Source organism: Poecilia mexicana, unplaced genomic scaffold (assembly GCF_051168715.1).
Source record: "Poecilia mexicana isolate PSO_F unplaced genomic scaffold, ASM5116871v1 scaffold_19, whole genome shotgun sequence".
In the NCBI taxonomy this organism is placed as follows: Eukaryota; Metazoa; Chordata; class Actinopteri; order Cyprinodontiformes; family Poeciliidae; genus Poecilia; species Poecilia mexicana.
This window is the reverse complement of record NW_028263388.1, coordinates 5,057,911-5,085,905: the sequence shown is the minus strand read 5'-3', so window position 1 is coordinate 5,085,905 and position 27,995 is coordinate 5,057,911. Positions and strand designations below refer to the sequence as shown.

Below are 27,995 nucleotides of genomic sequence, written 5' to 3'. Positions count from 1 at the left end.
AAGCAGCGAGCGGGAGCTGTTTGCTCAAAATTCAAATTTTTAAACAGGGTCCAATTTCGTTGCGGTAGGGTTTAGTTCGGAGTTTCAGTCGTTTAAAAGTTGCTTCTCCAGGTTTAGCCGTATTTTATTTAAATTGTTGCAAACACAAAGCACCAGAAGAATGGCTCAACCACTGAAGGTAACGTTAATGTCATGTTCTGCTTGTAACTTTTAGTTGCGAGCTTACTGCTACTGAGTGGTTAAAGTTAGCAACCTAGCAACGTGTGTAATTGTTAACTACCTTAGCAAGACTTTAGCTCGTAAACTAAAAAGCTACAAATTCAAATCATGGAGCGTAGAGGTAAAAAACAGGTAATTTTATTGTTCCTATAGTTTGTGTCCAAGCACATAACATGCACAAAATAACAAGATATCCTTTCTTTCCTATTGAAAATGTTGCAAACAAGTATTTATTTATTTAGCTAACCGTGCTACTTTTATACCGGTTAGGTAAAATTTGTTACGCATACATTTCTGTTAGTGGCAGTAACATATTAATTTACTGTTATGAAAGTTGTTAAACTTTTAAATGAAAAGAGCAGATAAACATATTGCGTTAGGGTTATCAAGATAAATATGCTTGACTCGTTTTTATGAAATTAATGCTACCATTTTTGCAACTAAACGATGCATCACAGCTTTTGAAAGAAATACACAACACGGAACAGGACAACAAAAGGGAAAACGAGAGTTTAACAAAACAAGTAAACCTAACCCTTTCAACACAAAACATTGAATTATGCAAGTAATTCACAATAAACGGCGTTTATTTGCACTTTGCAAGACAGATTCAGTGTACAGACACATGTAAACAGCCGAGTCACATTATATTACATTCTAGTTCATTTCTAGAATGTAATATATTCTTATGATCTACAGTAATTCAGTTTAATAAGCTAAATTGGTAAGTAAATATTTTCACATATATATATATATATATATATATATATATATATATATATATATATATATATATATATATATTAGCTATTCATTTTAAAGTTACAAAACACATAGAGTTGAAGCAAAATATCCTTTTTGGCCAGACAGAGAAAAGAAAATTGTCTAAGGAAGCCAATCAGATTGAATCAAATCAGACTTGGAGTTGATTGAATAGAGTTATTAATTGTGTGGATATAATCAACTTAGTCAAACTTTATGGCTTGTCCTGCAGGCCTTTTTGGAAAATAAGCCGCTGGAAAAGACAAAGAAGGATCCGAAGCGACTGTCGGTGGAGAGGATCTACCAGAAGAAGACGCAGCTGGAGCACATTCTGCTCAGGCCAGACACTTACATAGGCTCTGTAGAGCCTGTCAGCCAAGTAAGAAATCACCTCACTGTTTTCCAAGATTTTGTGTGTTGTCACTTTTGGCGCTGCAGGAGGTTGATTGAGAGCGCCTAACAGAGCGTGTGCGTGCGCATCGCTGTAATTGCTAATTGGCATCTTTCCCCAGCAAATGTGGGTGTATGACGAGGGCGTAGGACTGAACTGCCGCGACGTGACGTTTGTTCCCGGGCTCTACAAGATTTTTGATGAGATACTTGGTGAGTGATTAGCATTTCTGACTTTAAAAAGAAGAGCAACGTCAATCATCCCGTATTGTGTTCCCTTTTCTTATATTAAAGTTTTTCTTTTTCTTCTGATAGTAAATGCAGCCGACAATAAGCAAAGGGACAAGAGCATGTCCTGCATCCGAGTCAACATCGACGTGTGAGTCATCTCTGCTCATCAGTTTACACTGCAGCTCATAGTTCCTCACAGAGAAGTTGGATGGTAACGTGCGTTTCTTTGTAGGGAGAACAACACCATCAGCGTGTGGAATAACGGGAAAGGGATCCCTGTGGTGGAGCACAAGGTGGAGAAGGTCTACGTGCCTGCGCTCATCTTCGGGCAACTCCTCACGTCCAGTAACTATGACGACGACGAGAAGAAGGTCACGGGTGAGGCTGATTGTGTTGTGTTTGTTTTTGATTAGGCCAGCAAACTTTGCTGGACGATGAGTTGTCCCAGAAGGTATTGCGATAAATAATGTTATTGTTTAGAGACCATTTTCAAAAGACATGATGGCATAATACTGCAGGTACGCAACTTTAATTTCCAATGAACATATAACACTGGAACTGTAAGATATTTTAAATATCCAAAATAAATAAACCAAACACCCAAAATGACAAATAAAATAAATACTGAAATCTGTACATAAAAGTTTCCTTAAAAAATTGATCTAGTTGAGACCAAATCACCAAACTGAAGATTTGTGTCATCCATGTGTTGGTAGAAAGAAACATGGAGTTTATCCGAGTCGTTTTAATTTATTATGCGATTAATTTATTTATTTCCAACATCAAGTTTTTGGAAAAACAATAATGCTGGAAAATAATTTCCTCCTTGTTTTCATGTAGGTGGCCGTAACGGATACGGCGCCAAACTTTGCAATATCTTCAGTACAAAGTTCACCGTGGAGACTGCTTGTAAGGAGTCCAAGAAGGTTTTCAAGCAGGTGGGAGGAGCTACGAGTTATATTGATCTGTTTGGTTGTTTCCTAAAAGGAGAAAATTCAGTTTAACATCAGTACTCTGTTTCCACAGACCTGGTACGACAACATGGGCAGAGCAGGAGACGCCAGCATCAAACCTTTTGAAGGAGAGGAGTACACTTGCATCACCTTTAGGCCGGACCTAGCTAAGTTTAAGATGAGCATCCTGGACAAAGACACGGTGGCTCTGATGACCAGGAGAGCGTACGACATCGCTGGCTCCTCCAAGGGAGTCAAAGTGTTCTTCAACAGCAAGAGGCTGCCTGTAAGTCATTTCTGGTTCAGGTTCCCCCCTGCAGGTGTTTTATTTGACTAGTTTCGGGTCAGAATTAAGGAGGATTTTGACTTGAATTTAAGAACAAGTAGCTTTTGTGCATCTTTCTGTGGACTGTCTCCTCAAAAGCCAACTTTAACTTAGGTTAATTGATGTAAAAACACTGAAGTATCAGGTTAAAACGAAATCAACATTTCTTCTTGTTTTGTAGATTTCCTGGCTAATCTTTAATTCTGTATATAGCTGCAGGCTTCCTACAGTCTTCACTCTAGAATTACTCCGTGCCTCATAATAACTTCGGTCAAAACTACTAAAGAATTTAACAGTATTTTAAAATGTAAAGGTAATCATGCTATGAATGCTAGCTTTTACAGTTTTTCTTGGGTGTTTTTGTGCAATATATTCATAAGATTTCCCCAAAGAATAACATTAATATGACAAACTTTTCTTTCTTTCTTTTTTTTGCACTGAGGTTCAAAAGTTTCAAATATCAAACACCTCATTGACAAAACTGTTTATTAAATTCCAGAACAAAATGTATTATACCACGGATTATTAGGATATTGCTAAGATGATAAAAGAACAAAAGTAGAGTCAAAATATTAAGAGAATAAAGTCAGAATCCTACAAAAATAGTCTCATTTTGACTTTATTCTTGTAGGATTTTGACTTTATTCTTCTTGAGATTTGATGTTTTTATCCTTGTAATTTACATTTTTCCTTAGTATGGTCCTAATATTCCATCATAGTAACAAACCCAAAAATGAAATAGTGTAAAAATCTGAACAAATATCCTGTAGCAGGTCTTATAGAGATGAGCTTTTTCTCATCGATGAGTCATGTTGCTTTTGTGTCTTTAAATAAATGCTGTTGAGCTGGGAAGAAGGCAGACATGGCTCTTGGTTATTGATGAGGTTTCTGACCCATGGTCTAGAATATTGGATTTGATTAGAGCATTTTTAAAGTCTGAATAGGGAGGAAAAAAGGAAACCTTGAGTTATAGAGTTGAATTTCTTCAAAACACGGTCCTTTGTATATTCCTTTAATATCAGACTGTGTCCATTATCTTTGATATGAGGCAATGTATCTTGAGTTTTTGTCAGTAGTTGAATGATAAATACAAAATCATAAGAAAAAAAAAATCTTTCTCTCTGCCATCTTTGGCCTCTAGATGCCCTTAGATCAAAGCTTTTAAACTGTATCCTGCTGTTCCTCTCCAGGTGTCAGGTTTTCGCAGCTACGTGGACATGTATGTGAAGGACAAGGTGGACGAGCTGGGCAGTCCCCTCTCTGTGGTCCATGAGGTGGTCAATGAGCGCTGGGAGGTCTGTCTCACCATGAGCGAGAAAGGCTTCCAGCAAGTCAGCTTTGTCAACAGCATTGCTACCACGAAGGTATTACCTCATATTCATAACCTCATCATCAGCTGTAAGATTCTTGACGTTCTTTGTTTTATTTGTAAGAATGAACAGCTGAACTGACTGGCTGTGTTTTGGCAGCTAAGTTCAGATCTGGCTGCTCTCCAGAACTCTGTCATTTCTGACTGAAAACATTTCTTGTGTTAATAAGATGTGCTGATTGTTTCCTTTGGCTCTCAGGGAGGCAGACACATAGACTATGTGGCTGACCAGGTGGTTGGAAAGCTCATTGAAGTGGTGAAGAAGAAGAACAAAGCCGGCGTGACTGTCAAGCCTTTCCAGGTATTTTGATTTACATTTTCTGTTCTAATATTTTTCTTGTAAAAATGTCAAGTTTTCCATGGACTCACATTGTTTCAAATTTTATCTTGTACTTTAAACCCAGTCCTTCCTGTTTCTCCTTCTTTTCTATATATAAAATCAAACATGTTGATAAAGGGCTGGACAATTAATCAGTAACAATATACATTGCTATGGACACGTGATCAATATCAATAGATGATGCTTTGTACATCTGATAGAATTTCCAATGTTTTTGCTGAACTCCAGTCAAGACCCACACAGCATTCTGGGGGATGTAGGCAGAGGAAAGGCTTTGGCAGCTCAACCTCTAGGCCCGCTATGCAAGGCTGGTGGCATCAACTCACTCATTCTTTGGTTACCTAGCAACAACCTGTTGAGTAACTTGCTGCAGCAGCAGTTTAAGGTTTTGCCATCCTGCCTCATAACTGCTTAAAAAAATAAATAAAAAACTGGATAAACCAGGAAGAGGAATGTCACCAGTTTGGCAGTATTTCAGATATTTAAAATAAAAAAACTAATCAATAATTATAAATATAAACTGATGTGAAACGCTTGTATCATGATGTATTTTTTTAGCCTTATATTGTTGTTGTTAAAAATATTTTTCTTTAGTTGTAAATGCATCCACTGCTACAAATGATCAAATTCACCATAAACAAATGTTGATATATTTTAGACAATGAAGTGCTTATTTAAAAGAAAAAGGAATTGAATTATTTTTTTTTGTATTTCTAACCTTGTTTATAATAAGCTCATGTAGGTAATTGAGATTTTTATTGTGCCAATTTTATCTGCTTAGAATAATTGATAGCTATCAGTTAAAATAATCATTAGCTGCAGCCTCATTTCCTACATGTCTTTGTCTTTCTAGGTGAAAAACCACATGTGGCTGTTTGTCAACTGCCTGATCGAAAACCCCACTTTTGACTCTCAGACGAAAGAGAATATGACCCTACAGCAGAAGAAGTTTGGCTCCACTTGTCCACTGGGTGACAAGTTCATAAAACAGGTGCTGGTTTAACAAAGCGGTTTGTGTAGAACTCGGATATCCGTCTGTCTCTAAACGCTCCTTGTTTATTTGTCCTTGTAGGCCACAGTATGTGGGATCGTGGAAAGCATCATGAACTGGGTGAAGTTCAAAGCTCAGTCTCAGCTCAACAAGAAATGCTCAGCGGTGAAGCACACCAAGATCAAAGGAGTCCCGAAACTGGACGACGCCAACGATGCAGGTAATGTCTCTCACCTCTGTTATCATTTTAAAAAAAAATCTGAAACTTCAGCCATTCAGTGTTAACCGTTTTCTGACAGGTGGGAAAAACTCCATTGGCTGTACGCTGATCCTTACTGAGGGAGACTCAGCCAAGACGCTGGCTGTGTCTGGGCTGGGAGTGGTGGGACGGGACCGCTTCGGTGTGTTCCCCCTCAGGGGAAAGATGCTCAACGTCCGGGAGGCTTCTCACAAACAGGTGGCGCTCCACAGAAGGAAGTTCAGACCAGAGGTGGTAGAGAGTCAAAGGGGCAGTGTTATGTAAAATGCACTTTTCTTTTCAGCTTTGCATCCCCCATCAAAAACATGCCTTTAATCTCCTGTGGCAACCACTCAGCTGTGAAAAACAGCTGGGTGGACCTACCACCTCCTTCAAGGCAAAGCTGCAGTTTCCAAGCTTTTGAGCTTCTCTCTCCTTCAACCCCCCACTTTGCTCCTTCAGACTAGCCACCAGCAATTAGCAAACACCTGGTGGAACTGTTCATCTGCTGAGCTCATTATAGGAGCTGCTTCTCAATGAAACACTGGTAAAAACGTTAAGGGGTTAATAGAGGAGTGCTGCTGTGATGACTTCCTGTAGGTAGAGCATGGGTTTTTTTAAAGAGACAGATGCCCAATTTCAAGGCGTTTAAATTACAAAGTTGTTTTTAATGTATAGCATTTTTATAACAACTGAATGTCACATAATGCCATTTTATAGCATAATCAATTAACTAATTGCCTTTAAAGCACATAATGCTGCCCCTTTAAAGGTTTTTGGTGAATTACGTTTGTGGCATTCAAAGCTTGAACACATTTACTGGTTTCATCAGAAAAACCAAGTCTAGCATGGAGAACTGATGATAACTTTCTTTTTGTCGTCTTCTTCCTCAGATTATGGAAAATGCTGAAATCAACAATATCATCAAGATCCTCGGTCTTCAGTACAAGAAAAACTACAGTGACCCAGAATCCCTGAAGACGCTGCGTTACGGGAAGATCATGATCATGACAGATCAGGTGACCTAGCATCAGTGTTGTGGTACTCGAGATCGGTCTTGGTGTCGAGACCGGTCTTAAGTCCATTTTCTGATGGTCTCGGACTCGACCGCATTTGGTCTCGGTCTCGGGCGCTGAGGACTCGGCATTTTATTTCAAGACCAGTCGAGACTGCAACTGTGAAAATATCACTAAACGTACAACATACTGTCCACTTTAACATCTTTGTTTTCAGTGGATGCAAAACGCACCGATTAAAATCCAAGCAACTAGTGTTTCTGTTAGTCCCCCCTCCTCCTCCTCCCCTCCCCACCTTTCACTCGCACGCGGCGCTCCAGGACATGCGCAATGGTTTTCTCTCAGCGGCAGAAAATGTTTGTCTAATCGTCAGTAATATAATAGCGCTGCATAAATAGTAAGAAATCCGATGGCCAGAGCTAACTCAGCAGCGCTTCACTTTCACAGACGATGGGGACAACGTCTAACTATTTTCGTCACTTAGAAAAGTAGCTCAAAGAAGGTAAGCTCCGTTAACGTGATGTTAGCAAAGCTAGCTGTACAGAGACACTAAGAATTTGTGATGGAAAAAAAGTCACTCACTGTCTGAGTTATTGTGCGGAGATGTTGACTGACTTGTCGCATATATGGGACAACGCTATGTTCATAAGTCTGCAATCTAGTGATGTGACATTCAGAAACAGTCGATTCTTCTCCACAGGTCTTTACTTATAGATAGGACTGGAGTGTCACTCACTGAGAGCCGTTGTTCTATCAGATTACCATACGCTGTCAGAATAGCATACGTGCAGAGTACCATGCCTGCGCATGCGCATTAAGAAGTCCGACCGTCAGAGTAGTTGTCAGTTCACCATATGCAGCAAGTTATGACGAAAATAAGTCATTAAATTGTTTTCAATGATAACTATATAGATATACATGTGTTGTCATGGTTTCAAAGTGTATTTAAAGCAGGTCTGGCTGCAGCTGGAGTCAACTACAACACACGCCCGTGTAAAATTCACTTAACCGCTAAGTCAGGACGCCATACAACTGTTAATTACAAAGTGTATGACGATCTACGTCATGATTCTATGTTCCTAGCATACATGCAGTGAGTACCATGCCAGCGCATGCGCCTTAAGAAGTTCGACCGTCAGTGGAGTTGTCAGTTCAGCATATGCAACAAGTTATGATGAAAATAAGTCATTAAATTGTTTATAATATGACATAATATGATAACTAGATAGATATACATGCGTTGTCATGGTTTCAAAGTGTATTTAAAGCAGGTCTGGCTGCAGCTGGATACCATACAACTGTTAACCAAGTGTATGATGATCTACGTCATGATTCTATGTTGCTGATTAAATAAAATCATATGGTAATGACAGCGTATGCATGTCTGAGCTAAGCGTACGACTATCTGACAACGTATGCTGATCTGACAAAACACCGTGAGTTTGTGCTAAGCGTATGACGATCTGACCTGACAGAACACCCGTTCTTTGTTCTAGTAATGCTCTGTGTACACTGCATCATTATTTAATTTAATAATGTGCGTTGATATTTAAATTAACAAATAACTAAAACACAAGAACGAAAGAGCACGTAGAGCATGCACATTGCTCTTTGATTGTTTTTGTTCAAAGTGGCAGCTGTAATGTCTGCCATGGTGTCAGACTACCTGGCTTCATGTACTAGGATAGAGAGTGAAAACAGTCAGGATGAGCACCTTCTGTTTGGTTACTTCTTGCTTGTTGCTCCTTGGTCAGTGTTCATAGTTGAGCGTTATTTACCGTCAGGGCATTGCCTCAATTGCTATGTTTAATGGTGCAACAGTGGTGGTTTCCTACATGAGCAATATGGGCAAATGCCCAGGGTGTTATGTTTTTAGGGATGGCACGAGACCATCACACATTTTAGCACAGAAATGGAATATTTAATATTGGTAAAATGTATGAAGTATTTAATATCTAGGTGTTTTTATGGGAATATGGATCTTTCAGATTATTTTGAGAAGCAATTTCGATCATATTTTACATTTTATTGTGTCATGTAGCTGCAGCCGGTCTTGGTCTTGACTCAGTCTCGACTTTCCTTGGTCTTGGTCTTGACTTGGTCTCGGACCCTAAAAGTCTTGGTCTCGGATTAGGTGGTCTTGAACACAACACTGCCTAGCATCTTATTCTTTTTTTATGTCCAGACTTTTTTTCCTGGCTCATGTCAGCATAATAAATATCTGAAGTTAAAAAAAATCTTTTCATTCATTTACCTTTATATTTGTCCATCTATTCTTTAATGGATCTGTCCGTCGTTCCCTTTGTCCGTCCTGTATTTACTCCATCTGTCTGGTGTAAGCTATGAACTGCCAACTGATACCCAATAGAAACAACAATATGTAGACGCATTATAAGCACAGAGAGCTTTGGTCAGATTACCCTTACTGTATGTTTACACCAACATTAACAGGACTCTGTAAAATTTAAAAGCTATGAAAAGTTATGCAGAACCATTGACATCAGTTTCCACAAATCTTTACAATGTAACTGAATTATATTTGTTGTTTTTGACAGGATCAAGATGGATCCCACATTAAGGGCTTGTTGATCAACTTCATCCATCACAATTGGCCGTCGCTGCTTCGCCACAACTTTCTAGAAGAGTTCATCACACCCATCATCAAGGTAAATGGACTCAAGATTAGGGCTGAAGCGATTAATCGTGATGAATCGATTATCAAAATTATCCTCAATGTATTTAGCAATTAATTGTTTGCTGTAGTATACAGACTAAAAAAATGGCTGAAAATATGACAGTAACTAAGCAAAAACTACAAAAAATGTAAATATGTTTTGCATTCAGCAGAAAAAACTGTCTGTAAAGGCAGAACTCATCAAATGGCAGTTTTAACTTCAACGGGTTCAAATTCTGTAAAAAAAAAAAAAAAAAAAAATCTCCTATTAACCACTTTTGCTGTTCAGTTATTAATCTGTCAACAGGCTAGCCCTATGCTATGTTGATGTCAAGTCCAACAGAAAGGCCTGAGCTTTTCACATGTTAGAAATATTTTTTTTATCTGTACAAATGATCAAACACTCACTAAAGGAATCCTGTTGTTGCATTTTAGGGAATAAAAATATTTTATTGTTTAAAAAAAAGAGGGGCCTAAATGAAAAATCTGACTAATGTTCCAATTTTTTGTATCCAATTAGTTGTCAAAATAATAAATGACTAAAATGATCATTAATTACAGACCCACACATGTAATTGTTCCAGTTTTAGTTGTTTTAAGTTGAATAACTTTCAGCTGAAGGTCACAATTTTGAGTTTCAGTGAACAAGGATTTCATAAGACCCACCATGTTTATAACAGCACTGCCCTCTAGTGTTAGAAACGGTATAGGATACATTGTTTTATTAACATTTGTTTTTCCATTTTCTACCTTTGTCCAGTTTTCCTGAACAGAATCATTTTTCCATTCCTTTAGGTATCTTTCAAGAAAAGCCAGCTGTCCTTCTACAGCATCCCTGAATTCAACGCATGGAAGGAGAGCCAGCCTAACCACAGATCCTGGAAAATCAAATACTACAAAGGTTTGTTCCAAACCCCTGTGTGGTAGTAGAACACAGTCAAGTAAGCAGCACAGTTATTGTCAAGAATACAGTTTCTGGCTGTTGACTCAGTTTAATTTCTATAACTTCTTTTGTTGTGCTGCACAATCCCTCCAGGTTTGGGAACCAGCACATCACAGGAAGCCAAGGAGTACTTCTTGGATATGCAGAGACATCGTATCCCCTTTAAGTACTCTGGCCCTGCAGATGATGAAGCTATCACCCTTGTAAGATCTTCCTAATCTGCCTCTGACACGATGATAGATATAACTGTCTCATATTTAATGGACTGACGTTGTTTGATAGGCCTTTAGCAAGAAGAAGGTGGATGAGAGGAAAGAATGGCTCACCAACTTCATGAACAACAGGCGCCAGCGCAGGGAGCACAACCTTCCAGAGGTAAAGGCCCAATGGTTTAATAAACTTACTGCTTTATAGATATTTAAAATAAAGCATCACGTGTCTACCTGGTTTCCAGGACTACCTGTATGGTCAGTCAACAAAGTCCTTGTCCTACAATGACTTCGTCAACAAGGAGCTCGTTCTTTTCTCCAACTCTGACAATGAGAGGTCCATTCCTTGCTTGGTGGATGGTAGGTGGAATTATTTCTGTGCTTTAAAAAGAAACCTGACTTCAGTCCAGTAGGTTGGTGTAACATGCTGGTGTTCTGTGTGTTAAAGGGTTGAAACCAGGACAGAGGAAGGTGCTGTACTGCTGCTTTAAGAGGAACGATAAGCGGGAGGTGAAGGTGGCCCAGCTGGCCGGCTCAGTGGCCGAGATGTCAGCCTACCACCATGGGGAGGTGAGAGCCTGTAAATCAGATTACAATAAATCAATTAGGGCTGTTGTAAACGAATATTTTAGTAATCGAGTAATCTATCGATTATTCTTACGATTAATCGAGTAATCGGATTTAAAAAAATTATAAAATGAAATATTGGTAAATCTGGCATAATACCGGTGTTACTATCAGATATCAATATCAGTCCAATTTTTCACATTTGAGCATCCCTAACAGTTGCTTTATTGTAGTTTAGAAAACTAACCTGTAACAATAATAGCTCACTTTCTAAGTTAACCAGAAGAAAAGTTATAGAAAAATCTGAAATTATATTGAATTTAATAACAAAGAGGCAGGCTCACAAATATGCTTATAAAAATGTCTACAATCCAGCTTTTAGTTTATGTATTCATCTTCAGTGAGTTTAATAGATTAATTAAACTCACCTTGCCACCTAACCTGTCACGCTTTGGGTTTGAAAATACGGGAAATGCCGCCTGGAGTGGGAGGAGAGGGCGAATGGAGGAGAGGGCGAATGAACGAACGTAAGATGGGGTGGAGGGGAGGAAATAGACCAGCGGACTGACGAACCGTTAGACCGGGGAACGAACACGGGGGGAAGCAATACGGGATATTTACGACACCTTCACTGGTCACACTCAGAAACTCATCTACCAGCCATGTACGATGCGCTCCGCCACCCGTTTCTTCAGACCGGGATATGAAATTTATTGTGCGGTTCGTCGGTAAAGCTACATTTACACGGTAAGCATCAGCTACTCAGCCGCCCGCCCTGTTCAGTCTATCCGCTCACCTCAGCGCTCTTCCCGCCGTTCGCTTTCAACCAGCAGCCCCGGAGGAGAAATGCTGCCGTACTCCAGGCATTCCCCAGTCATTTTAAGGATGCTTATTGGTTCCCCAAAAACGATAAAAAGTCGGGCATTATCATCAATCAATAAAATCCCCACGGGCCAATCTTGAAGATTGGACTTTATGCCGCTGAGACTTAGCTTTTGTCAACAACTCAGAGGCGGAAGTGAGAGCTCCGCGCAACGCAAATGAAGTCCCGGCCGGAACACGGTGCGCTAACTAATAAAACATAAATTAACGAAGCTTCGAGGCAGGTAAATTTTCCTCGAGGAATTTTAGTAATCGAGGTACTCGAATCATTCGAGGAATCGTTTCAGCCCTAAAATCAATTTTACCAATTAATCACATTTAGGTTTAAGATTTCATTTTTGGAAAAAATGGAAAATTTTGCTTTTTATAGTCCAGAGTGATGGACGACTTTTTTTTTTGACAAACGTTTTAAAACTTATATTTATTTGAAATTTGAAATGACAAATTTGTCATTTGTAATTTTGATTTTTAGAAAAGAAAGTGAGGAGAAAAAAAATAGATTAAAATCGGATCTGGTATGAAAATAAATCTGCAATTTTTATTTTTAAGCCTTATTGCCCTAACCTCCATTATCAAATGTTATTTGAGTTAAAGAATAATTCTTTTAAAAAGGTCATTGATCGTAGTTATTCATTATTTTTAGCTTGAAATGGATTTTTATTTTACCTGCTTTACATTGTGATCAGTTCTGATTTTAATTAAAAGTTAATTTTTAATTTCCAGGTATCTCTGATGATGACCATCGTCGGTTTAGCCCAGAACTTTGTGGGAAGCAACAACATGAACCTGCTGCAGCCTCTGGGACAGTTTGGAACCAGGCTGCACGGCGGCAAGGACTCAGCCAGCCCTCGATACATCTTCACCATGCTCAGGTCCCAACACGCTTTCACCGACTCCAAGTCCAAGACGCTCCGGGTCGTTATTTACAACGCGACGCTAATGTCTGGTCTTTTTTCTGCTTTTAGCCCCTTGGCTCGCCTCGTTTTCCCAGCAGTGGACGACAACCTGCTCAAGTACAACTACGACGATAATCAGCGCGTTGAGCCCGAGTGGTACATTCCCATCATCCCCACCGTGCTGATTAATGGTTCTGAAGGTATCGGGACCGGCTGGGCCAGCAAGATCCCCAACTACGACATCCGGGAGATCATCAGCAACATCCACCGGATGCTCAACGACCAGGAACCGTTGCCCATGGTGAGAAGAGGGAGTGGGGGTCACACACACACACACTGTTACGACCAGTCTAGGGGGAGCCAGGTCGCAACATGAAGGATCCATCCTCCTCTGATCTCAGCAACCGACACACACAAAATTGATCAGTTGATAATTATTTATCTTAAAAAGATGTATTTGATAAAGATGTTCCCACTGGAGTACTTGACTTCAGAGTGAGCTATCGCCGAAAACAACAAACAAAAGGAAACTACCTAAATAGTAACAGAAACTTACCTAATCGAAAGCAAATAAACCAAAAGACAAAAACTTACCTTCCTAACTAAGAAAAACATGAGAAAACTAAGGAAACATAAACGGCAGCTCACTCCTACACTCCAGAACTCCAACACAGACAAACAAAGGAAAGGGGTGTGGCCGGTGGAGATAAGTCGAGGATGGAACACAGGAAGTCCGCTTCAGCAGCCTTTATATCCGTCACCTCCGGAAAGCAGCCAATAGGACATCTCCGTCGTCGTCTTTGAACCAATCAGGGACGGGCACCTGCACACTCATCATTTAATAATTGACTTTACGCCGTCAGTCGTAATACACACACACACACACATATAAAACTTATGGAATTTGATACAGTATGGAAACTTATTCTATAAGTTTTAAATAAATGTTCTGTGTTTACATTGTCTTTTCCTTGTCAGTAACGTAATTTAAGCAAAATCTCTAGGCTGTTTTGAATAGAAAAATTGGTTTTTGAATTGAAAATAATTTCAGAATCAAATTGAATCACTAGACACTGAAAGACTCGCATCTTTAAATGTCACACCTAGAGTTAAAAACCGATGAATTAATTGTTCTTTCTCTCCCCTAGCTTCCAAACTACAAGAACTTCAGAGGCACGATCGAGCAGGTGATGGATAACCAGTACATGAACAGTGGAGAGGTGGCCATCATTGATTCCACCACCATTGAGATCTCTGAGTTGCCCGTCAAAACCTGGACCCAGGTCAGTCGTTTTAAGCCCAGACATGTTAAAGACCCGCTTAGTGGAAGTGTTCTTTCCTCGGAATGTCGAGTTTGTTTTACTGAACTTTGTGCATCATGCGTTAGGCCTACAAGGAGAACGTTCTGGAGCCGATGTTGAACGGAACAGAGAAGGTTCCTCCTCTGATCACCGACTATAAGGACTATCACACCGACACCACGGTCCGCTTCGTCATCAAGATGTCTGAGGAGAAGCTGAGGGAGGCGGAGGCTGCCGGCCTCCACAAAGTCTTCAAGCTGCAGAGCCCGCTCACCTGCAACTCCATGGTAACAGCTGCAGCTTCGGGTCACGCACCCACAACACATGACTACGAATACAAATACTTAAATCAATTTTGCATATATTACCCATTTTAGGTTCTGTTTGACCATGTGGGCAGCTTGAAGAAGTACGAGTCTGTTCAGGATATCCTCAAAGACTTTTTTGAGTTGAGGATGAAATACTATGTCTTGAGGAAGGACTGGTTGGCCGGGATGCTCGGAGCAGAAAGCGCCAAACTGTCAAACCAGGCCCGTTTCATCCTGGAGAAAATTCAGGGCACCTTGGTCATTGGTAAGTTGCACATTTGACCTTTAAAGGGGCAGCATTATGTAAAAATTGACTCTTTTGAGCTTTACACAATGTTATGTTGTTCTTGCATCAAAAACATCTGACTTTTAAATATAAATTCTTACTTTGTACCAGTAGAAGTCCAGACAGATGTGAAGGATGATCAATACAATTGATTTTTTACAAGAAAACAAATGACTAAAAACAGAGATGCAAGGTTTTAATTGTTTGTATTTCAGTTAACAGTAAAAAAAAGTTTTAGCAGGTTATTAGTAATTCTCCTTTTAACTTCAGGGTGACACTCAAAATATCTTAAATTCATGTACCTTATATTAATATTAAAGGCCTTAAAATGTCTTAAATTCAGTGAACAAGCTGACCTTAAATTAATAAATCGCAGGTCTTAAATTTTGTTGTGGCAGAACTATTTAGTCTCATTCTAATGTAGATTTTCTTTCTTGTGGAACTTTAACATTACGCAAAACTTTGAATGATGCACAGACAACATTGCCTTCTGTGACTCAAGGCAGTTTCAGCTAACAGTAACTAGCTGCTAATATACCCCTGCTTGCTAGCTACTTGGCTTTTTTTCATTCATTATGGAAAAGTGCAAAGTTAACATCAGTTGGCTGGACGATGTTCGTCTTCCCATTGGTTCACTTCTGTTGCCAACCCATGCTATTTATTTGTGATTTTCTTTTGTACATTTCTGCTGTGGTACAAGTCTTAAATTCCATTCATAACAGCCTCAAGACATTTTACATTTCAGTTGGTGAACCCTGAACTCATTCTGATTCCCTCTCATCTTGTAGAAAACAAGCCTAAAAAGGAGCTGATTCGCATGCTTCAGAAAATGGGCTACGACTCTGACCCAGTTAAAGCTTGGAAACAGGCTCAGGAAAAGGTAGGACCCTTTCTAAAGAAATATTTAGCTGACGCAACAAGACCGTCAATCCTACACTGTATGATCTTTATTCTATTTGGGGTTTTTTAGAATGAGGAGTTGGAGGATGAAGAGGAGGAAGGAGCAGAAAAAGAGGATGACAGTGGACCAGACTACAACTACCTGCTGAGCATGCCCATGTGGTTCCTCACCAAGGAGAAGAAGGAGGAGCTGTGCCGACAGAGGGATGCTAAGGTGACTACATTACTACGCTCATTAACATGGGTGTCCCACACGGCTGGGTTCATGGACCATTGCTGTTTGCAGACAGCCAGAATGCAGTGATGTGGACATGATCTGACCAGTGCAGCTGCTAAATTAACTGGTGTCATGGTAAACATATTTGGACTCAATAGCCAGTTTTTGAAGGACAGTTTTGTTTAGAGATCTCGTTCATTTTATTTGTTGTTTCTGTTGTCTTTATTTAATTATTTTGGATATTTAAAATGTCTTCCAGTTCCAGTGTTAAATGTTCCTTAGAGTTTAAAGTTTACTGATCTTTGAGAACATGTTCTTCCATTACCATTACATTACTTGAAAATGCTCTCAAAACAACAGTATCATAGTTTACTCCAGTAACCTCTGGGACAATTTATCATCCAACAAAATTTTTACTAACAGACCTATTTATATTGTTATAATCTTATGACGACACAGTGATTGTATATAGATTTCAATATACGTTTTGATATTCGACTGTTTTATTACTCACCTGCTAACGGACTACAAATGGAAACTAGCTTCAGCTAAATCTGGTGCAAAACAAAGTGTTTTCAGCACAGTGTCCCTGTTTTAAATGAACTTAAAAAAAAAAGCTAAAACTTTGATCTTCATGATGTAATCCTGTAAAAACTGACTGAAACCTAGAAGACTATATTGGTTGGTTTAGCCAAGTTTACATTGTATCCCACACAGATGACTGAGCTGAACACCCTGAAGAAAAAGAGCCCAGAAGACCTGTGGAGGGAGGACCTGGCTGCGTTCTCAGAGGAGCTGGAGGTATTTCTGCCTGCTCCTTCACATGAATAGTTTTCAGTTTGGTTTAGTAACTCTGGTTTTACTTGTTGCTTAGCGCATTGAGGCCAAAGAGAAGGAGAGCGACGGCATCCCAGTGAAGGGGGCCGGGAAAGGCAAAGCTGTGAAGGTGAAGAAGGAGACGCTGCCCACACCGCAGGGCCGGCGGGTCGTTCCCCGCATCACCAGCACGATGAAGGCCGAGGCCAACAGGAAGGCTGACCTGAAGAAAGGAGAGGGCAGGAGAGGCAGGAAAGTCAAGGTTAGCCACTGCTGGACTGCTGCTACATGCTCTGGTGGTTATTTCAGCTGCTGGAGTCCAACTCAGTTCGTTCTTCCTTCATCTTGGTGACAGACTGAAGATGTGGTGATGCAGATGGAATTTGATGAGGAGATGGAGAACGTGGAGCCAGAGGAAATGGGCTTGGCGTCACGGCTGGCCAAGAAAGCCAAACCAGAGCCCAAACAGAGAGGTGAGGAGAACTCTGTTCACTTTACAAGCAGAGATCCAGTGAACCAGCTTTCTTAGAGGTCTCACTTGTTGCTTCCATTTTTGAACATGTAATTAAACATATATTAGTTTACTTTATCAAAGTAGTATGTTTAATTTCAACTTAAACAAAAATTTTGATATTTGCACACATTGAATTCATTAAACTATAGCTGGACAATAAATCAACAATATATATCATGATACAGGTCACGGTATATATTGTGAAATGGAAAAAATGTTTTGAATTCATGAAAGGCTGAATATGATGCAAAGTCTTAGTTTTGACTCCTTTAGTTGACAGGATACTTGACATTTTGACCTGATTGAACATATGGAGCTTAGAAAAAACTAAATAACCCTGATGATCTATGGTTCATCTGTTTATCAATATATATGCAATTTAACGCTGTGCAATAAAATATCAAAACAGATATAACATATTACAAGTAGATTTCAACACAATGTTGTCATTTTAACCATATTCAGTGTTTTCTAAAGGGTGAAACTAGAGAGAGAAAAATACCAGGATCATTTGTAAAGTTCCCAAACATTTGGTGTTGAGAGCAAACCAATGATTTTGTTGAATTTTCTTTTTTATACTGTAACCATGGATACACACATCTCTGAGAACTCCAAGCTTCTGTTTATAAGTTAATCAGACATGTTTATAAATAACAACTTCCATGGTAATTACTGGGATGTGTAGTTGTGGCTACATCGTCTTATTATGACAGTTTCATGCTTCAACAAGGTTCCCAGAGCATTTAGGGGGAAAAAACAGCATCAAATCATGCTTGGGAGGTTTTTTTTATTATTTAAAGGAATAAATGGGTTGAAGTCGACCCACAAATGTTACTCCTCTCTTTCATCTTGTGATATAGCAACAAACTCGTAAATGTTGTGGAACTGGTGATCCAGGACTGTTGAAATATGATCCTCCAGTGTGTGACCTGAGAAATATTCTGCTCAGTAGAATCACATGCTGATGAAACCAGTCAGCCCCATTCAGACCTGCCACTAACAACAGTTGTCTCCAGGCACCATCAACACAAAGTACTGAAAACAGTTTTCTTCATGTATGAAGTTATAAAATAAAACTTCTAAAGAAAGTGAACTCAACAAGCTACTCTGATGAATCTCAGCTATGTTGATCTGTGGAATAATAACAAAGCTCAAATGATTTAAAGTGTCTGCAGGGCTCCAGGAACTTTTGTTTATGTCGTGCTGATTGTCTCTGTGAAGTGGCTGTGTGTGTTTGCATGTTAATCAGACAGCTGAGATCTGGTTACCCTGGAGGATTCTGGGTGCCAAGTTTGAATTGTAGTTGAACTTCCAATGGGATCAGCAACATGCACACGTTTATATTAATTGGATCAAAGCTCAGTTCTAATAAAGTTTATCAGCAACCAGTTGGAAATACAATGTCATCTGTTCAGGGTGAAAAGAAATTGGTCAGTATTATGTAAAATTGATTTATCTTTGCTTGTAATGTAATTCCCTCGTCCAAAACGCATACCTATAGAGGTGCATGTTTGAGAAATCCTTTCATCTCCATGGCAACTATTTAAATGTTCAAATGCCTGGGTGGACCTAGTTCTGCCTTCGAGAAGAACTTCCTCCTCAGAGCAGCAGTTTTCAAGCATCTGCCTCACACAGCAACCTTTCCCTGTTTGTCTCCCACTCAGCTCCTTCAGACTAGCCAGCAGCGATTAGCAAACACCTGGTGGAACGCTGCATTTGCTGAGCTCGTTATAGAAGCTGCTTCTCAGTGCAACACTGATAAAAACCATTAAAGGGTTAATAAAGGAGTAATGGTGTGATGACTTTCTGAAGGCGGAGTTTCAGAAAGAGCAGGAGCTTCTTAAAGAGACAGAGGCCCAATTTCAACGTGTTAAGTTACAAAGACAACTTTCTTTTGTCATATTTGATATATACAGTATTGGTTTTATAACACCTGAAGTTGACACAGCTACTTAATTGTACTCTAAAATTGGCGCCTGGAAAATGCATAATTATAATAATAAACTTTATTGTCATTATAGAAACCATGCAATAAAATTACATGGATTATAACAAAGTACTGTCCTTTAAAGGACTGGTTTGGGGTGTTTTTTTGTTGTTCTTTTGTTGTTTTTTCACCCCACTTCCTACTGAAGAAATTCAAAGCTAGATTTTCTCTTTTTTTTCTTAGGTTTATTTTAAGGCTTTCACATCTTGGACCAGGAATACTTACAGATGCCTGTTTCTTGAGGAAACGTGTCATCACACCTGTTCTGTTGATCACTTTGTCTTGAGCCCTTTGTTTTTATTTGCATGTAAAGCAGGTAGCTGTGACATGTCATCCAGTTATAATGCCTGGTTTTATCTTTCTTATTGAGGTGTACTTTAAGTAGAGTTGCAAAATATGCTCATTAAAGCTGGTTCCTAACAGCTCCTTACTGTGATGAGCACTTTTGCTCTTCGCTGTTACAGAAGTGCCCTGAAGGACGGTTACGCAAAAACCATTTGAAGCTATAGCTGTGCTTGAAGGGTTATTCTGAGCCAACAGAACTAGTTATCTTAAGGAACTATTGTTTAGTCGGTTCTTATGTTGTTACATCACTACTTGCGCAACTTAAACCAAAAACTGAACCTACAGACTTCCTGTGTGGACCACAGATCAACATCAGAAATACTTCGTAAATGTCTCCTGACCAAAACCTAACAGCAGACATTTCCAAAGGTAAAAAGTAACAAGTAAAACTTTAAATGGCTCACTATGAATACGCTTTCATATGCAAACAAAAACTGAGAACACGAGGAAATGATTGATCATATTACTTCTGGCGCAGGGATACGTGATGCAACACTTGCCTGTTTTCTTTTAACTACATCCATATGTAAATGCTGTCATGTGTTTATTAAAATGTAAAACAAATCTTCTTCCAGCCACATCAAAGGTTGTTAAGCAGACCACTCTTCAGTTCAAGCCCGTCGCCAAGAAGTCAAAGAAGAATCCGTGGTCGGATGATGAGTCTGAAGGCTCGTCAGGAAGTGACATGGAGGCAGAGGAAGCGGCGGCCCCCAGGGACCGCATAGAACGCAAAACTAAAGGTGAATCTGCTTCATTATGTTTCCCAGCATCCCTCACTGAGAGCTTAGCCCCTCTAGATCCCAATCGCCCCAAGTATGTAGTCAGTGTTCACTCTTATCTCCAACCGCCTGCAGCAGAGGCTGTTCCTCACTTTAACAGTCATTTCTTAATCTTGTTTAGAATATTTCTGTAAATGAGTGCGTTTCTAAACTCTCCCCCTCCTCTGTTACGCAACGCTCCAGCCCCGGTGAAGTACAGCCTGTCGGACAGCGAAGATGAATTTGATGACTGGGGAAAGAAGAGTTCTCCAAAGAGGAAGTCTGTTATCAGTGATGAGGATTCGAGCTTCGCCCTGGGGCCCAGCACCGCGTCGGACAGCGACGTCGACTCCCCGCCGCCCCCTCCCAAAGCTCCAGAGCCAGCGTATGCAGGAAGAACCAGCTGAAACTTTCACACACACAGTTTTAGCCCTGCTATCTCACCTGCAGTCTTGTCTCTCTCTTTTTTTCTTTTTTTTGTTTAGGAAGAAGACTGTAAAGAGCAAAACGACGGTTAAAAAGACAGAAACCAAGTCATCTGGTAAGAACTTGTCGGCTACTTTTGGCTGGTGTTGAGCTAAATATGTGAAGGTGAATCATTTCATCCTGGTTGGGTTTCAGTTTCCTCTGATGATGCGGCTCCAGCATCCAAACCTCCAGCTCAACGGAAACCCAAAGAGATGGCAGCCAAAAAAGCTCCAGCCAAGAAACCCACTGCCTCCAAGAAGAAGGCATCAGGTACAGCAGAGAACGCTCAGTTCATACATCCACCATTATGTCACTACAGATACAAGTTATTGATTAATGAGTATTGTTTGCATTCCTTATTCCAACCTATTGAACTTGTTTACATTTTGTCACATCACAACCACCAATCCTTTTTTTTTTTTTTTTTTTTTTTAAACTGGGATTTTATGCAGTGAACTGTATAAATTCGGAAATTGAATCCTCATCCGTTGATCAGTTTAAATATCACAATTCCCTTTTTTCCCCCAGATGAAAAGCAGCCTTCTATTCTAGATGCTCTCTCCAAACCCAAAGTTTCCTCCAAAACTGCTCCCAAAAAGATTCCCACATTTGACTCCAGCGACTCGGAGGATGAAGGGACCGTTCCAGCAAAAAAGCAAAGCAAAGCCGCTGTGAAGCGGAAGCAGGTGATCAGCGACGAGTCGGACAGCAGCTCAGACGACCTCATGTCGCGTCTCAAGGCTAAACCTCAGGCTGCCGTGAAGGTTGGTGTCTTAACAAAAAGCTCTTGATTTCTACTTCAACTCATTATTGCAAAAAGTTAACCATCTAAATATTTTTTTGTAGAAATCAAAGAAGTGGATGGAAGATGACATGTTCCAGTTTTCAGACCAAGAAGAGGCTGCTCTTGTTGCCGTGGCACCTCGGGATAAACCCTCGCGTGCTCGGAAACCCGTCACCTACAACATGGACTCAGACTCTGATGAAGACTTTTAAACGTTTTTAAGATTTATTTTGATATAACACACGGCTTAGGTAAATATTTCATGCTTTTGCGCACTGCTTGAGAAACTCAGATCTCACCTCTAAGTGACTGTAGTTTATAGAGTTAAAGTTCTTCTAGATGTTTTTTTTCTGCAGAATTTCTAGTTTTGAAGTTACTAAAAATTGTTCGACTCTTTTCCAATTTGTGCTGTTATGTCTTGTAAATATTTCAGTGGTTACTCATAATTGTTGTAAAATAAAAAAAGTTTGTACTGAGTTTTGAAATCACGTGTGAGGACTTTGTGTTTGAGCTGCAAATCTGGTTCCCAGCAGTGAGAGAGGGCGGGGCTTAAGTTACAAACGGTTAGAAACCAATTACAGGAAAAGTGAACCTTTCATGAGAGTGAGAGGCTTTGGTATTGAGAGATTCTGACAGGATGAAGCCCTTCAGTTTGGAAATATCAAGATATTGATATTTCCAAGCTGAAAAATGTCAAACATGTATAACATGATCTAATTCCCAGGGCTCTTATGCGGTCTGGGGAAGAGTAAAAACTGAAAATTTTCACATATGGAAAAATGAAATCTGAATGTAGGGGAAAAAAACGTTCATTTTTAGATAATTTTTCCAAATGCACTTTAATTTGAATATAAAATAATTCAATATTTTCTGTCACTTATCTCAGAAAGAGAAGCTTCTATATAGATTCCTTACACAAAATGATTCAAGCTTTCTTGTAGTTTTGATGACTGGCTGACAGATTATGAAAACCCAAATTAAAATATTGTGAAGAGGTTGAATAAAGACAGTTAATTGTATCTCTCTCTAATTGGCTCGAAACAACTGCAGAGGTTTCCTGAGTGCCAGACCAACCTTCTCTTGTTTTAGGTCTGTTAGAATGATCACAATTAGGTCTGTTTCATATGTCAAACATTTTTCAGAGATTTTTTTTTCACCAAAATCTTAGTTTTCAGGTAATTATTCCCAATACTGACCAAATGTATGTAAACTTCTGAATTCAGCAAAAATAACTACAAAAAAGTCTAAAGATGTTCTCGTTAAGTTTTACAAACAAATAATTTTGGCAATTTTAACTGACCTAAAACAAAATTTTGGTCTGATTTAGTTTCAAAATGGTAAGAAAAAATTTTGATGTGGTGCTGATATTTAGTTTCATTCATTTCTATTGTAAATTCACAACAAATATCAAAAGAAATCCATCAAATCTGATATAAAGATTCAGATCAATATGAATCCGATTATACAAAACGATTTACATGTATGAAATGAATAGATTTCCCAGCTATAACAATGCAGGTAATTTCGGTTGATAGGGACAGTTGGTAATAAATTGTCATCTCATTGTATCACATAATTGATTTTGCAGCAATACCTCATAAGCATGTGGCTACAGTCATCTGTTTGCACCAGTTGCTGCTTTTCCATAACAAATATGAGCAAAACGTTGTTCCTATTCCGCTAGTGTCAATTTTTTTTTTTTTTTTTGCAATTGCAATGTTTCTATTAAATAACAAATGAAGTTAAAATGTCACGTGAGTAAGCGCCAAGATCCTCCTCCGACTTCCTGTCATTCCATCAGTAGTAATATCAGGCTGTTCATCATGTGATTTTTGATGCGATAAATGTTTCCATTGTAGTTTTGTAAAGAAACAACTTCAACCTAACAAAGAACTTATCAAAAACGTTTTTTTTCATTGGTATGTTTCCATGAAGCAAATTTTAAGGTCAATAGAAACGCAGCGAGTGGATATGTTTGTGATCTGACCTGCTTGTGACTGACAAGAGGACTGAGAGCAAAGCTGTGATATTTTACACCAAACATTTTCACATAGACTTAAATAACCTCAAAACCTTTACATACATTGGTTCTGGTAACTGTTCAACACAGCAATTGCTGAAATCAAAGTGTTCTGTATTCACTAAGTGATTTCTGGTTCAGAAGCCTTTGTCACTGAGCACAACAAACCGTGAACTTTTAACCACCAGCTGTAAATATTTTTGCGATTCATTATTGTGCTTGTCATTTCCAGCTGTTTCTATAATTAATTTTATTTATGATTCTCCCACTGTACGTCATGTGTTTTCATGCTATCCCCTTGTGATCAGGGAAACTGGTGGTACAACATGAAACAAATCCTTCCTGCCATTTAGGAAGCGCTTTGAAATGTTCATCAAGAGTTGCCTTTCTTGGATAAACATCGTCTCTTGCCTGGGACTCTGGATGCAGATTAGGGCGTAGAAGGAATTTCCTTAAAACTGTTGCCGCCCGCTCAATTAAAAGTCATGACAAACCTCATACTCGAGCCATTTGGAGAGACCGGCCGAAGCCTGGGCTGTGCGGCATTAGCGACCGGCATGCTTTTGTAATGCCTTCGGGTTTATCCCGCAATCTTTAAGCCTTTGAGGCACCTTGGAGGAAATCGTTCATGTCGAAACAAGTATGTGGACAGATCAGACCGGACCTGTTTTGTTGTCTTGTAGCTCGTAGGAGGTACTGTAAATGACATGACATTTCATCTCTATAGGCAGTCGGTGTGTTTTAGAAGCAGCAGGTGGTTGAGGACTACATCATTTTTAAGAGAAGATTCAGATTTGAAGAGGAAATACGTAGATTTTCTTTTATTTGTTTCTTGGCAGAAAAGAACTGGACAAAGGGAAACTGTAAGTAATGTCATAATGGGTTCAATTTTAATTTGAGATTAAATTTGAGCAAAATTACTATTGGATTTTGAGTCTGTAACAATCTCATAATCGCAGTAAATCAAAGTAATAAACAGGAAGTTGACTGAAAGCCAATCTTTATTATCTTATATCTGAATTGTACATTTTCTAATCTATGGTTTTGTTTTTGGTTTCAGATCAATTAACAACACAATGAACCCTGAAGTAACCTTTGAACCACACCTTCAGTCCTGAGCAGGATATATTAGTGTTCCCTTCAGTTTCTTTTTAAGTCAGAGACACTTTTCACTGTGTGAGGCACAGATCTCTGACCACTGCAGCCATGGGTGAATGGGGGTTCCTCGGGAGTGTCTTCGAAGGCCTCCAGGCCCACTCTCCGATGCTTGGACGTTTCTGGCTCTTCCTCATGCTCGTGTTTCGGATCGTGATCCTGGGGACTGTGGCCAGCGACCTGTTTGAGGACGAACAATTGGAGTTTTCCTGCAACACCCTCCAGCCGGGCTGTAAGCAGGTTTGCTACGACAAGGCGTTTCCCATCTCCCAGTACAGATTTTGGGTGTTTCACATAGTTCTGATTGCTACGCCGTCCTTAGTTTTCGTCATGTACGCCACACATCATAATAACAAAAAAGCCAAGCGGCCCAAGTCGAAGCGCAGCATCATTCAGAACTACATAGACGATCGCCGTTTGAGGAGGCTGTACATCGTAAATGTCATGTTTCGAATCGCAGCGGAGGTGGGCTTCTTGGTGGGACAGTGCAAGCTGTACAGCTTCGAGGTGCCAGCCCAGTACCCCTGCGATCGCTTTCCCTGCCCCTACACCGTTGACTGCTTCACCTCCCGTCCTATGGAGAAAACGATCTTCCTCTACTTCTACTTTGGCGTGGGGGTCCTATCTGCCTTTTCTAGCATTGTGGAGCTGTTGTACAGCTCTATAAAGTGGTTCTGCTGCGAACAGGAAAACTTTGATCTGGATGAAAGCACTTCCGAGAATCTCCAGAACTTAAGGAAAGATGAGTCTGGCAAGAAGACGACGTCAGACAATGTATCCGGCAGCATGCAGTTAAAGAAAGGATCGGTGAGGAGCAGCAAGACGATCTCCACCAAGGGCAAGAGAGGCAAATATGTGAGCACCAGGACGTGCGTGGTTTGACAGGCCGCCACCATTTCCTGCTCAAAAAATTATGTTATTTTGGGGGGGAGGGGAGGTTCTAATGGTGTACGTCATTTCATCTTAAAATGCCATGTATGTATGTGTGACAGAGTTTCCCTGATGGGAGACATAATAAGGAAGCTCTTGAAGCGAGGTCAGGAAATGTGTGTAAAGACGAGGTTTGGTTGACCTGCCGGGATCTTGAGTCACGTCAGACTCTAAACACTTGAGAGAGAAAAAAAAAAATCTGACAGCAAACTCTTGTTAGACCTGTTTAACGCTTTCTTGGTTCCTGCAGAGCTCACTCTGACACTCCCATTTTAGTGAAAAAAATCCACCCTCAAGTGTGCTTTTATGAAGTGTTTCTATATATCACTGAAAGTGTCTGAAATGAAAGGTTTTCCAAGCCAAAATAGAAAGAAAACGTTGACATCAGAAAAAATATGCTTATGTTATTTTGTTTTTTAATGAGTTAGCTGCTCAGCTTAGGTTTTGCTAAATTTGAGCCAACTCAAAAGCAATGCTGCATTTGAATTTTTATGAAGGTTTTCTACTTACTGACAAGTTAGGTTTTTGTAAGTGTGTTGGTCATGTGTAAGGCAGCAACTTCTGAAATAGAATTTTTCAGTTTGTTACTTGGAAGTAAAAGTTAAAAATGTAGTTTACATCTGCTACTGGCATAAATTTGTTTGGAGTGATTGGAATTTGAAAAAAGACCATTTTATTTATTTTGAATTTTATAGAACAGTATTATTGTCTACATTATACTTTAAATCCATAATAAACATGAATGTAATTTGTTTTGGAAATGAGGCATCAATTTTAGACCAAAGTAAAATACCAAATGTGAGCAACACATATTATTCAATATTTTAGCTGATTCCTTTTTCCAACTGGTTCATACACATTTTTATATCAGTGGTGGGTCATCAGGGCCTGCATGCCATATCAGAATGCCCACCATTTACAACCTAACTTATTTTTTGTTCAATTAAATTGTATTAATTTACTTCCACGAGTCTATTCTCTTTTTTTTTCTATAACGTCTCTCTTTGCTGCGCTGCTTCCTGTATGTCTGTATGGATCGTCGGTATTCCGTCCAATCAGATTTCAGTGTCAATGTGTTGCCGACGGAGCCCATGGTCGTAAATAGAAAAATTGTGTGATATTGCTAATTTGAACGTCAGCTTCCGTATTCGGGGAAAAGCGGCTCGGTCGCTTCCGGTCTATTGAAAATGGAATTTTACACTAGGTGCTTGCAGGGCTTGGCCTAGGTAACAATTAATGATGTACATTGATCCGAAGCCCCAACAAGTACGTTTTAAGATGTACCCCTGGTAATACATTCACAGATACGAAGGTGAGTTTGACTTTCTTTAAACTTTGTGACTAACTTTAGCTTATGCTAGTAGGCAATATTCTCTGACATTTTTCTTGTAAAAATGTGCTATTTGAATATCTAAATATTTTAATTCATTCTAACAGATGATGTCTTTTCCTTATTTTGTTCTTATTTTCAAGTATATTATGTGTGTTTATTGTTGGTAGTGTCAAACAGAGGCTAGGTAATGGGGGAGATTACAGTTCGGACTTTTTCCTCCGAAGCATGACGAAGCACAACAAGCTCCATAGCTTAACAGTAGCGCAGCTCTGGTGTCAGAGATATGGTTTAGCTGACTGTTCAGGTTCAGAGTTGTTGCTTTTAGAAAAATATGACCGTGTTGCTTAATGTCTCTGTGTTATTTCGTTTTATTACCTTTGCATGTTTCTTGTGAAGAGCTCAGATAGGACGGTGTTTACAGCAGTGTGTACAGGCGGATCAGTTGCTCGGCTGTCTGGCTCTGGTCTGCTCACTAGTTCCCATACACTCGCTCTTTCAGGCTGAAGGGACGGCTCCTTTATTTACCATCCGTCTCCCCCAGTAGTTTTAGGCTGAAGAAGCTGATCCGGAGTGAAGTGAAGGCTGCAAATGTTTCTGCACGACGTTAGCTGTAATTGGCAGCGACAAATATTTTCAAGCCACCGTCTCCTTAATTCAGGATGTCTGGAAATCCATGAAAACTTAAAAGCCCATTGCTTTATTTGCTTCTAAAATACGACTTTGTCTTTTCCAGCAGTGATGATAAGTCAAAGCGGAAGCAGGGCAGCCACATTTCGCTCATGCGGATGTGACGTCACCGCTGTATGTGCAAAGAGCCCAATATCTTAAAAGAAATTTTGACTAGTCAAAATTACAATTCTAGATATCG

General features: G+C 39.6%; 2 protein-coding genes across 2 annotated transcripts; both read left to right on the top strand.

Moving 5' to 3' along the window:
• The first annotated feature begins 18 nt into the window (after nt 1-18).
• On the top strand, nt 19-22,174 carry top2a (DNA topoisomerase II alpha). The gene is made up of 35 exons (XM_015012290.2): nt 19-178; nt 1,214-1,360; nt 1,494-1,584; nt 1,687-1,750; nt 1,835-1,980; nt 2,443-2,540; nt 2,629-2,841; nt 4,071-4,244; nt 4,449-4,550; nt 5,443-5,580; nt 5,662-5,800; nt 5,880-6,037; nt 6,712-6,837; nt 9,390-9,500; nt 10,304-10,409; nt 10,545-10,654; nt 10,734-10,826; nt 10,906-11,020; nt 11,109-11,230; nt 12,833-12,981; nt 13,075-13,306; nt 14,154-14,288; nt 14,393-14,593; nt 14,684-14,879; nt 15,689-15,780; nt 15,871-16,014; nt 16,735-16,818; nt 16,892-17,095; nt 17,189-17,306; nt 20,255-20,419; nt 20,642-20,822; nt 20,923-20,978; nt 21,059-21,175; nt 21,434-21,669; nt 21,752-22,174. Exons 1-35 carry the CDS (start codon nt 161-163, stop codon nt 21,899-21,901), a joined length of 4,731 nt encoding a protein of 1,576 aa, XP_014867776.2. The 5' UTR covers nt 19-160; the 3' UTR covers nt 21,902-22,174.
• A 2,024-nt stretch (nt 22,175-24,198) lies between these two features.
• On the top strand, nt 24,199-26,755 carry LOC106933193 (gap junction delta-3 protein). Its single transcript, XM_015012291.2, has 3 exons — nt 24,199-24,349; nt 24,437-24,572; nt 24,770-26,755. Exon 3 carries the CDS (start codon nt 24,916-24,918, stop codon nt 25,744-25,746), a length of 831 nt encoding a protein of 276 aa, XP_014867777.2. The 5' UTR covers nt 24,199-24,349; nt 24,437-24,572; nt 24,770-24,915; the 3' UTR covers nt 25,747-26,755.
• Nucleotides 26,756-27,995: the final 1,240 nt, after the last annotated feature.